Source organism: Babylonia areolata, chromosome 31 (assembly GCF_041734735.1).
Source record: "Babylonia areolata isolate BAREFJ2019XMU chromosome 31, ASM4173473v1, whole genome shotgun sequence".
NCBI lineage: Eukaryota > Metazoa > Mollusca > Gastropoda > Neogastropoda > Buccinidae > Babylonia > Babylonia areolata.
In genome coordinates this window covers 27,116,553-27,129,564 of record NC_134906.1, presented here as the reverse complement: position 1 = coordinate 27,129,564, position 13,012 = coordinate 27,116,553, and the positions used below count along the sequence as shown (strand labels likewise).

Genomic DNA, 13,012 nt, shown 5'->3' with positions numbered 1-13,012 from the left:
GAACATCAAACACTGCACACACCATCACAAAGAACATCAAACACTGCACACACCATCACAAAGAACATCAAACACTGCACACACCATCACAAAGAACATCAAACACTGCACACACCATCACAAAGAACATCAAACACTGCACACCACATCACAAAGAACATCAAACACTGCACATGCCATCACAAAGAACATCAAACACTGCACACACCATCACAAAGAACATCAAACACTGCACACACCATCACAAAGAACATCAAATACTGCACACATCACTAAGAACATCAAACACTGCACACACCATCACAAAGAACATCAAACACTGCACACACCATCACAAAGAACATCAAACACTGCACACACCATCACACAAAGAACATCAAACACTGCACACACCATCACAAAGAACATCAAACACTGCACACACCATCACAAAGAACATCAAACACTGCACATAACATCACAAAGAACATCAAACACTGCACATACCATCACAAAGAACATCAAACACTGCACATAACATCACAAAGAACATCAAACACTGCACACACCATCACAAAGAACATCAAACACTGCACACACCATCACAAAGAACATCAAACACTGCACACACCATCACAAAGAACATCAAACACTGCACACACCATCACAATCAAACACTGCACACACCATCACAAAGAACATCAAACACTGCACATGCCATCACAAAGAACATCAAACACTGCACACACCATCACAAAGAACATCAAACACTGCACACACCATCACAAAGAACATCAAACACTGCACACCACATCACAAAGAATATCAAACACTGCACACATCACAAAGAATATCAAACACTGCACACAACACCAAAAAGAATATCAAACACCAGACATTCCGAATGGAATGGAAAGTTTCTTCATGAGATTCCGTAAAAACACACTCCACCGCGAGCCAGTGAGTTCCACACGACAAGCTAATCTGCATACGTATCGAAAATGGCATCACAGGTGATACAAATGGAAACTTTTGGAGCAAACTAGATTGCAACAGCAACTTTTACCACTACTGAAGTGATTGAAATGCTTCAAACTGAAAGTTTCGACACTGACGAGGATGATGAAGACGTTGTCTGGTGTAGCTACGATTGTTATGCTACTGCATGAGGAAAATGTCAAAAAATTTTAACTGTCGAAACTGCTATAGCGTTCTGTCATCCGGAACGCTACCTTACGTCAGGAACGCTATAGCATTCCATCGTCCGGAGTGAGTTAAAAGCTACACTTTGTAAACTGACTGAACACAGGTATAGTGTAAGCCAGACTAAAGAGATTACAGAGATGAGAAATGAGAAACAAGAGAAAGAAACCCCAAAACAGACAAACACCAACCGTTAGCTTCAAGGCGCACGTAGTCGAACTGCTCAATTTCGTCCTTGAGGGTATACTTGTGGTCCAGAGGAATCATCACCTTGCCGAAATACTCCGTGTTCACCACATGCATCATCTTCCCTGCAACCACACACCCCAACACTGTCAACAATGACAATGCCTGTGTATCATGGTCATGTCTGACTACGATGGAGTCTCCCGTCGGTCTGACGGATGAGTAGGCAGGCAGGCTTATCTGTCGGTGTGTGTCCTCATATGGGAGAAGAGGCCGATTCTGGATGCGCAGCATTTCCCACAGGTGTTGCAAGGTAAAACGTCTCCAGAAGTTGAGCCCTGCTTTCTTCGCTCACGCTTCTCCTTAATGGCCAGCATTCTCTTGTTTTCAAACGTCTTTATGCCACTAGAGCACAGCATCCTCCAGTGAGAGCGGTCACGGGCATCAGTTTCCCAGGAAGCGATGTCTATGTCACCGGCTTTGAGGTTTGTCTTCAAGGTGTCCTTGAAGCGCTTGCGGGGTCTTCCAAGTTCATGATGGCCTTCCTTCAGCTGGCCATACAAAAGCATCTTCGGGATCCTGCTGTCTGTCATGCGGACAACGTGTCCTGTCCAGTGTAGCTGGCACTGTCGTGTCTGACTATGACCATCAGAAAAGCAGAGGAGGCAACTGCTGTCCCTGACTACCTGTTACATCACCACTCTCTCGGCCAAGAGGGCTTCAGGACTGTCAGTGCCTAGATGGTCCCTAAAAGCTGACTAGCCCCAGGCCTGCAGTACTAAGAGCCAATGCAATTTGCCTCCTTTTTTTGCGAGTAATGGTCCTTCACAAAAGACAGTACATACAATGAAAAATCCATTGTAAGATTCTTAGATGGATGTCAGACAGGCGCAATAGCCGAATGGTTAAAGTGTTGGACTTTCAATCTGAGGGTCCCGGGTTTGAATCTCGGTAACGGCGCCTGGTGAGTAAACGGTGGAGATTTTTCCGATCTCCCAGGTCAACATATGTGCAGACCTGCTAGTGCCTGAACCCCATTCGTGTGTATACGCAAGCAAAAGATCAAATACGCACGTTAAAGATCCTGTAATCCATGTCAGTGTTCGGTGGGTTATGGAAACAAGTACATACCCAGCATGCACACCCCTGAAAGCGGAGTATGGCTGCCTACATGGCGGGGTAAAAACGGTCATACATGGAAAAGCCCACTTGTGTATATACGAGTGAACATGGGAGTTGCAGGCCACGAATGCAGAAGAAGAAGAAGAAGATGGATATCAACATACAAAGCTAGAAATTGGAGCAGATAACAGCTCCAGGGCACCTCAAGGTTTGAATGAACCCCAGACTTAAGATACTCTCTCCCGCTTTCTGCGAAACAGTCAAGCATGAACATGGACTGACATTATTACTCAAGCTAATTCATTATTTCCAACTGCTGACAAACTGATAGGAATTTAAAAAAAACGAATGATCTGCATTTCAAAGGGAGATGTGGAAACTGTCCAGAAAATAACCTTAAATCTGCTTCCTCCTCTTCAAAATTCTATCAACAATATACAAACCTCGTTCACAAAATCTGACCGAACTGAATCGCTGCTTATCTGTTATCCAACCTGACACGTGTATATTCTCACGTTTATGTGCCAATTTACTTAATTTCTTCCCCAATTAAAAAACACAGATGAAAGGAAATTTTCTTCCTAAAATTACGTTAAGTAACATACTTACCGTGACCCACTAGTGCAGACTCCGGCAGGGGTCGGATTCCTGTCCTGTGCAAACTACTACCCGCCTATGCGGAGAAAACAAAAGTAGGTTACCTCCCCTTTGATTACACTCATTCAGTAGAGCATTGTACTGAAAAAAAAAAAAAAAAAAAAAAAAAAAAAAAAATTCAAATTCTGACAAAATTGACAACACACACACACACACACCAACACCACCACCAATCAGAATCAGAACCAAGCACACACCAGCAGCTTTGATGTTATGGGCCAGGATGATGATGTCATCCCGTGGGCCGGTGTACCCGTCGGGGACGGAGCTGTAGGAGAGGTGCTGGGACAGCTCCTTCCTCATGTCGAACAGGACGGCCGTGTGCACCATGGGCACCGCGTAGCACCCCGTCTTCTCCCGGTCCACTATGTCCTTGTAGTCACTGGACCTCACGTAGTACCCCTGGACAGCACAATGCAATACCTCAACATAGACATGGATGTTAACCCCTAAAAAAACAAAACGTCAAATGTCAGTCCTGTTATAGGGTTCACACAGGATTTGATCACAAAATACACACACACACACACAAGAAGTGCTCACATATCAGTGTACTGCATATGGGCCTAGTCACAAACCACTGACCTCAACACACAAGAATTAAAGAAAAAGGACACAGATATTCTTTCAACACGAGACACTTGCTTATTAGAGCTTACTGCAGATCCTCGGAGGTTTCTGGGGTTTTTCCAGATATTCACGAACAACACACTCACAAACCTCTCACTAAAATGGACAGCGCCCTCACAAATCAAAGATATACATTTTTTCTTATAATTTTTGACTCACTTGTGTAAACAAAGTGAGTCTATGTTTTAACCCGGTGTTCGGTTGTCTGTGTGTGTGTGTGTCCGTGTGTCTGTGTGTCCGTGGTAAACTTTAACATTGACATTTTCTCTGCAAATACTTTGTCAGTTGACACCAAATTTGGCATAAAAGTAGGAAAAATTCAGTTCTTTCCAGTCCTCTTGTTTAAAACAATATTGCACCTCTGGGATGGGCACAAAAAAAAAGAAAAAAAAAAAAAGAAGCCTAATTATATGCAAACTGCATTTACTGTTATATTTATATTTTTTGCTTTCTCTAAACTTGGCACTTTGATCTGATATTCTGACACAACAACAAGAGCAGTCATTATTATCATTTTTTGTTCAAACAGTAACTTCTTTTGCTAAGCATGGAAGTTTTATTTATTTTGCAAACGTTTTTGGTGCAGATAGTAAAAAAGGGAAATTACTCTGTAATTAATGCTAGGGGACTTAATTCGCTTTAAACTGATCTTTCTCATCTTAAACATTACATTTTGAAATTATACACAATACATAAAAAGCTTGGATTTTTTTTTTCCAGTGTATCACAAGTGAGTCTTGAAGGCCTTGCCTCTCTTGTTTTTTGTTGTTGTTTTTTTTGCTCACCTTTTCGGACATTGCTCCCCAGAAGTTAGAGTAGTAACCTTCAATGCTGGAGTTGAGCATAGGACCCACCGCAGCCCTGACCACACAGAAAGGAAAGGTATAGATCTATACAAGGTAATAAAAGGTCCCAAACAGGAGTTTGTATTATAATAATAATAATAATAATGGATACTTATATAGCACACTATCCAGAAATCTGCTCTAGGTGCTTTACAAAAACGCTCTGTTAACATAAAACATTACATCTATGTTACATACACACACCAAAATTATTATACTCCATGTTTGGTGATACATATACTTACTATGTCAAACTGATGCAAACTAGGCCTATCGGTTTGCTCTGCTTGGCCAAATTTCGCGCGGCTAACAGCGAAAAGATGACCCGTCTTGCCCGGTCCGCTCTTAGCCAATCAAACGCCTCTAAAAGCTATAAGCGCTGAATCATTCCTTTGGCCAAGGCTCTCCACGCCATCTTGTCAGGTTTATGCTCTGTCTCGTCTTATGCTTTTTTTCGGCTATTAAGCGTGTCCATTTGGCCTTATTTTGCTGCATGCGGCTTGTGTTTATTGTATTCTTACATTCTGTGTACTCGATTCGACTCGGCCCCCTCGAATCAAACACACAGTTTTCTGGTGTAAAAAGCCTATGAAATGCATCGCAGCATCCTTGTAAAACGGAAGTTGGTAACAAATGCAGATTTTATTGTCAACAGCTTTCTTGTCAAGTGATATTCTTTGAGATGATGTGAGCAGACACACACTGAAAATATATCCGAAAGACACTGCCGAAGTGGCGTTCTTCTCAGCTTCAAATCAGCTGCCATTGCATCTTGCATCACGCAAGATTTCTCAAAACATCACAGAGAGAGAGAGAGAAAGAGAAAGAGAGAGGGGTGAATACATTCAATTAAGACTGACTCAGGTGTGCCTACATGTGACTGAATCAGCATGAGTGTGAAAAGTTTCATGCATTTTCATGATTTGAAAAAATGTTTGATTTCACGTTACAAAGCCATTTTGCATGACTCTGCAAAGTTTAACACCATGTGTTTAGGATATTTAACAGGTTTTAGTACCACTGTCTCTTGCCAACAACTGTATCTATTTAAAGTGGAAAAAAAAATCTCCAAATTACTTACACACATGTGAAGGTTTTATTACAACTATTGATTACAAGGAAATACTTTTCTTAAAATACAAAATAAAAGTTGATAAGTCTACAAATATCAGCATCATACAGCCATTTTCCTTTTACCCTTTTACATTTTCTTTCCCTGTCTCTGGACCTTGCAATTGGAATGAACTTCCTCTTTCGCTTCGTCAAGTCTCCACACTCAGCTCTTTCAAGTCTGGCCTTAAAACCCACCTCTTCCCAAAACAGCCTCCCTTCCCTGCCTCTTCCTTGTCTTCAGTTTCTCCAGTTTTAGATTTATGCGTGCGTGAGAATGACTGGTGCGAAAGCGCTTTGATTTGTCTATGCACAAGATTCAGCGCTATATAAATACCATTATTATTATTATTACCCACTTTTCACGGTCTTCAGCACTTTCCCTTTGTTTAAAACACTAGTTAATCCTAGATGGACAAGCAGACAAAAACAAAAGACTTAGATAAAGACTAAAAGAGACACAGGCTGACTGACAGACACACAGACAGACAGACAGGACTGACAGACCGACCGACCGACCAGAACTTACTTTTCCTGCATCATCAGCACTTTCAATGTCTGTGGGTTATCAAGGATGACATCAGCATCCAGCATCTGTCCAAATAATAGTTTAAAATGGAAATGAACAAACAATTAGGCATGGAGATGAAATGATTAACAAAGAGTAAAGAGTGGTAACTCTCTCCATTCACAAGGTACACAACTTCCAAGTCAGTGCTGCTTACGCTACCAATTCAGCTAGCACACAGGATTAAAGAGGCTATGCCAGTCTTGAATAAAAATTTGTGTTTGCACATTTCTTCTGTCTTTGCTGCTGTGTGCACATGTCAGATGATTGGTATAAGGACAGGCCCGGCGCTTCCTTTTTTGATGAAGTGTCTGGGTTTGTTCCCATGTACCTGTATGTTAGCTGAACCGGTAGCGTAAGCAGCACTGACTTGAAGTTGTGTACCTTGTGGAATGGAGAGAGTTACCCCTCTTTACTATTTGTTAATAGTTTAAAATGTTTCATATCTATAGAGGATCCAAACATTGAAACAAATACAAAACCTGCACAGACACCTCCCTTCCCACTCCCTTTCTCTATCTCTCACACACATGTACACACACACACACACACACAGGGATTCTGCCTGATTGTTTAAATTCAATTACAGTACAGTTTATCTAAAACACACAAAATATAAAAAAAGATGCCTTGATTGCACTCTCTCTCTCTCTCTCTTTCACACACACAGAGAAAAAAATAAAAACAAAACACACAAAAGCTACACGCACTGCAACACACACACATCACACAAATCTTACATTCATTTCATGAACCTTAATAGGATTAGTTATTTTCTTGGATTTTTTTCCTGGTAATTTGTGTTGATCTACCCCCTGTTGAAAGTATTTTCATGGAGCAGGGAGCCAGCAGTTCCTGGTTTTTACCTTGTCTTTTCTGTTTTGTATGTACACAAATACAGTAACGGATAAAACAATACAAGAAAAAGAAATCACACTCACATCACACATACACACACAAACTCATAGTTAATATCACAATGACTGTATACATGATTACATCTGGTCAAAAGTTATGAGTTTACTTTAACAATAACAAAAAAGAAAGAAAAAAACCAAGAAAGAAAAAATATAACACCACTGAATCCTAATTCAAAACAAACATAAAACCCGACAATAAACAGAAAAACAAAAAGAAGAGAAAAACAATGGACATACAAACAAGAAATCGGCCCAGGCTTTCCTGGCATAGTCGACAGCTTTCTGACGGAGGCCGATAACATTGGCAAACCTCTTCTCTGTCCACTCACAAGGAGACCGCTCATCTGTAAGGCCGACCCAAGCCAGATAGTTTAGAAGGGTACAGGCCGGAAAAACAGCAATCCACTGGTCCTCCAGGCTAGAGGGTTGGGCACAGGGCTAACGGTTTTAACTCACTCGGGACAACAAGTTTTCTCCCTTGCTTTCCCCCCACAGACGGCCCATTTGTAAGGGTTTGGAAAATTTTTAAAAAACAACAACAAAATACAGAGTAAGAAAATGAAACTTTCAGAACTGGTTTATTACATGTTGGGCTATTACATATATATATATATATATATATATATATATATATATATATATATATATATATATATATTAAATTTCTCATCTGATTTTTACAGTTTTGCCATGATGTAGAAAATAATGCAAAATTTTCACCCCGAATCACCATACCCATGATCGCTTTCTGCACTTAATTCGCTTTCTTCTTCATCATCATCCACCTCTTCAGTGTCTGACCCTTCAGTATAGTTATATAACTACATTAACTAGAAGAGAAAAACAATGGACATACAAACAAGAAATCGGCCCAGGCTTTCCTGGCATAGTCGACAGCTTTCTGACGGAGGCCGATAACATTGGCAAACCTCTTCTCTGTCCACTCACAAGGAGACCGCTCATCTGTATAGCCTGACAACAGAAAACAACAAACAAACAAAATAAGTACCAAACAATAGTCATAATCGCCAGTCATTCCACTCATCAATTGTCTTTTTTTTTCTAAAAAAACAAACCAACCACTTTATAATAATGTACTGCTACTAACTGTCACTGAATCACCTATTAAACAAAAGCTACATTCATCGATTCTCCTATTAGTGACGATCGCTCCAGACCACTGACATTTGCAGTCCGTAAACTTCATAAATTGCACATGATGTGACGTGATTTTTCTCCTTTAACCAGACGGTCTATATAAATAATGCTACTTTTCTTCTTGCATGTACGCACACTTAATGTGTCTTGTTACTCCGTTACAACATCTACACTTATAATATGCTGCATGCTTCTTTCTTAGTCTTTAGTCCTCCATTTCTTTCTCATTATTGTCCAATTCTATATAAATATGCTACTTTCCTATTACTAAAAAAACAATAAAAACCCTTTATGGCTCTATTCTGCGTGTATCTTGTCTATATAAATAATGCTACTTTGCTTACTTTCGTTAACCAACATCTATATATATAAATAATGCTACTATGCTTACTTTCATTAACCAACATCTATATAAATAATGCTACTTTGCTTACTTTCATTAACCAACATCTATACATAAATAATGCTACTTTGCTTACTTTCATTAACCCCTTGACTAAGACTGCCTTTTGGAGGAAGGTAGCAGAGTGGTTAAGACGCTTATCTGCCATCATAGTGTCCGTGAGTGTCTGGGTTCGATTCCCGCCCTCACTCTTCCTCCCAAGTTTGAGTGGAAAATCAAAATTGACTGTCTAGTCATGCGGATGAGACTAACGGAGGTCCCGTGTGCAGCACGCACTTGGCGTGCACTGGAAAAGAACCCACGGCAACAAAAGTATTGTCCTCTGGCAAAATTCTGTAGAGGAAATCCGCTCTGATACTGTAGAAATACTATACAATATTGGACACATGGACACAGGCACTCACATATTTTCTAAAAATATAAAATGTATATGCGGTAAGCAAATAACTGTAAGTCATCTACTCATTCATTGTCCGAGCATAAGACAGTTAATTCCTAAAGATGTAGTTGATGACTTTTCTTCCAATATTTCATTAGCCACTGAAAAGATTTTGAATGATTATTCATTGCTTAGAATGTTTTCGGAAATTTTAAACTCCAGTCCAGTTGGTATCCTCTTTTGATGTGTTATAATTAATGTTGTTATTTATATTTACATTATTGTAGGTTAATACTTGTTGATATGCATATATGCATATTCTCCTTCCTACGACACCTCATTCAATACACACCACAATCTCTTTAGACCTTTTACTTATAATATACTTTTCCTCTGATACATAACATGAATACTTTTTTACACTAATATTCGCATGCATTCCCTTTCCTTTATCCACTTCTTTACTCCTTTCCGTCTAAAAACACTTGTAGTGAATAGACGTTAAACTGAAGATAAAACTCACAAAGTCAGAAACACACAAAGTCACCTGTCTGTTTTTCATCTATTTTCAAATCAATGTGATGGTAGAGTGGCTTGACTCCTGCTGCCCATTCTTTCAGTATGGCTGTTGAGTTGTCAATGTTATGATCACTGCGAATCCTGCAGAAAGCACAATCATCAAAGGATTTTTTTCTTTTCAAAATGTTTTGTTTACAGAAAATGAAATTGTGGGTCTGGGTGCATATATATGTATATGTATGTATATACATGTACACATTTAAATGAGTGTGCATGCGCACATGTGTGCACAAGTGAGTTTGTTTTACTGTGTGTGAGAGAGAGAGGGAGGGAGAGTGTGTCTGACAATGTGTGTGTGTATGTGTGTGTGTGCGTGCATGCGTGTGTGCGTGTGAGAGAGAGAGAGAGAGAGAGAGAGAGAGAGAGAGAGAGAAAGAGATGAATGAGACAGAGAGAGAGAGAGAGAGTAGACAAAGAGAGCTCACACAGTGTGACACAAACACACAGTCTGGCAAGCATACGTCACTGATATTATTGTTTATTTGTCCCCCCCAATTAATTTGCCCTCCTTGACTCAAGAGATGGCTAGTGAAAATAACGGAAGAACAGATATGATTCATTATATAACTAACTTGTGAGTGTGTATTTCAGGAAAAGTTTTACTACTGACAGAAAGAAGTGAAGAAATAAACAGTCCCTTAGGACCCACAAAGAATATTTCCAGTGTGCTTGTCTGCCAATCGGACAATCACATGGGTTGGTATTTCAAGCCCTGGCATCACAAGTTCTATGTTCTGCAACAATAATTAACCAACAGTATTATTACCAACAATAAAATGTTAACAAAAAAGGCCATCATCTTGAGCACAAAATAGTAAAAGCATCACCAGATTATAGGACAATCATCATAGAAAACATGTATTTTTCTTATAGTTGTATACATGTATATATATATATATACATACACACAAACAAAAAACCCATATTAACCTAGCAGTAGCAACAAATAAGAATCTGAAAACAATGGTTTAAAAAAGTAATGAAATATCAAAGATGTCAAAGATGAAAGAACAATGAATGCTATCAACATAAAATACATGATTATGGAACAGATCATGAGTTTGGTTTTTTTCTAAAACTAGTGAAAGATTCTGTAATCTAATGTCAGCAAACTACATTAGAAGTAACTTTGGCAGGCTTTTCTAGAACAGGTATTGGAGAGAAGAAGAAGAAAAAAAAGAGTAACACTTGCAGAAAAAGAGAGAGAGGGAGGGAGGGAGAGAGAGAGAGAGAGAGTGTGTGTGTATGAGAGAAACAAGAGGGTTCTTAAAGAGAGCAAGCTCTTAGATTTACTATTGCGTATTGGATACCCATTTCGGAATTCATGACAAACTTGGGGAAACTTTGTATTGTCTAAGAACATGCATACAAACACATTTCTTGTGCATTCAGGCATTGCTATCATTGTATTATTAGTAACACTACTAACAGTATATTGTGATCATTGTATTATTAGTAACGGTATATTATGTTCTGTTAGTAATAGTATTACAAAGTTTTCTGTGACTGCAAATGTAACAAAAAGTAAAATAATAACCAGCATTACAAATCTAGTTACATTCAGTAACAAGAACAACAGCAATAAAAATGCTACAATTTTGGAACAATGAAATTGTCATGATGTTGTATAGAGATCTATGTCAAGAGAGAGAGAGAGACAGAGAAAGAGACAGAGACAGAAAGAGTGAGACAGAGACAGAAACTGAGAGAAAGAGAGACAGAGACAGAGATTGACTGGAAGAGACATTGAGAAACACTGTGAGTGTGAGAGACTGAGGTAGAGACAGAGAGAGAAGGAGGATGGAGGGGAGTGGGGGGCGTGTGAGCAAGGCAGGGATGTTTAAAGATGGGGAAGAAATGCTATCTTATCTATGCTGACTTTTTCAGTTTTATTTTGTTTTGCACACAGTTGATTTGCCACGCTGCATAAAACAATTAGTCGAAAAAGGAACAATCTATTGGTATCAACACCCTGCGTTCCCACGATCTAACAGCTGACCCTATTATGTCGTTAGCTATTTCCCCATTCACTGCACTGCAGTTCAGCGATGTGATGCTCAGGACTAAATATAGGCCGATGTGTTGTCGTTTCCTAATACTTTCCACTGTCGACATTCCGATGAAAAGCACAGAAAACGGACAGTATGACAACAAAAAAGACTATTGAAATTCACAATTCGCAACACCATGTAACAGGCATCCACAATACAGCTATAACTTACCACACGGTAATTCTGTCTTTCGGGTAATCCAACAGTTCGAATCGACCCAAAAACCAGGGCAGTGCGTGCGCCTTGTTTCGGACCAAAATAGCCACCACGACAGTCGGTGGAAGAAAAGAATCAGAGTTTTCTGCCTTTACATGACTCAAAAAATGCAAGTTAAGGAAAAAGACACTGGGAGCAGCCAACAACAGAACGAAGATCAAACGCTTCATCGTAAAGTTTCAATCATGCGGACGTGTCGCCTGTGGTTCCAACCGGTTCCAGACTATGCTGCCATTCACAAAGACTAATTCTCCCTCCAACTGTGCATAAACACAAAAGAGCTCGTAAAGGGTAACAATTAAAAAGGTACTTTCGATTTCTCGAACTTGGGTGATTTGGACAGGCAACCAACAAATAAAAGGAAAATGTACGGAACAACTAATGGGTTAACGACAAAGTGATTTCTTGTTCTCCAATGGAACTGCAGGGTAATGTGTGTGTGTGTGTGTGTGTGTGTGTGTTGGGGCTATTGTACGTTTATGCGTATTTGACTGTGCTTTCATATCTGTGAAACTGCATGTTTGGTGCATATCTGTTATGCATGTGTGGGTGTATGTGTGAAAGTGTGTCTTCATGTTTTACATTTATTTGCTTATTTATCATCATTGTTGTCTTATTTATTTATTTATTTATTATTATTATTATTAATATTATTATTATTATTACCACTACTACTACTACTACTACCTTTTTTAGTATTATAATTATTATTTATTTATTTATGTACGCTTATCTATTATTTATTCACCTTTATTTTTCTTCTCATGGCCTGACAAAGCGCGTTGGCCGGTTTCGCTGCTGGTCAGGCATCCCGGTGGACATGCGCATCATATCATACGCGGGCTGCATCGATCCGACCCCTACTGAGAAACTGCATGGAAACTACGATGAAATTGTCGTACTATGTTCGACTGCCAAACAGAACTTGACACTGAATAACCAACTTCGAGAATAACATATATTAAACCAAAGTTTTGATGATGGGAAAAAACAACAACAACAACAA

General features: G+C 39.4%; 1 protein-coding gene across 1 annotated transcript in view; it reads right to left on the bottom strand.

Moving 5' to 3' along the window:
* The window catches only part of LOC143275922 (procollagen galactosyltransferase 2-like), a 27,014-nt gene extending 14,766 nt beyond the window's left edge, over positions 1–12,248 (bottom strand). The window contains exons 1-7 of the mRNA XM_076580258.1: positions 11,962–12,248; positions 9,708–9,820; positions 8,077–8,192; positions 6,262–6,326; positions 4,563–4,638; positions 3,345–3,549; positions 1,374–1,493 (exon numbers count right to left, since the gene is read on the bottom strand). Of these exons, the coding sequence (XP_076436373.1) occupies positions 1,374–1,493; positions 3,345–3,549; positions 4,563–4,638; positions 6,262–6,326; positions 8,077–8,192; positions 9,708–9,820; positions 11,962–12,176 (910 nt within the window). The 5' untranslated portion in view covers positions 12,177–12,248. The remainder of the gene's footprint in view (positions 1–1,373; positions 1,494–3,344; positions 3,550–4,562; positions 4,639–6,261; positions 6,327–8,076; positions 8,193–9,707; positions 9,821–11,961) is intronic.
* Positions 12,249–13,012: the final 764 nt, after the last annotated feature.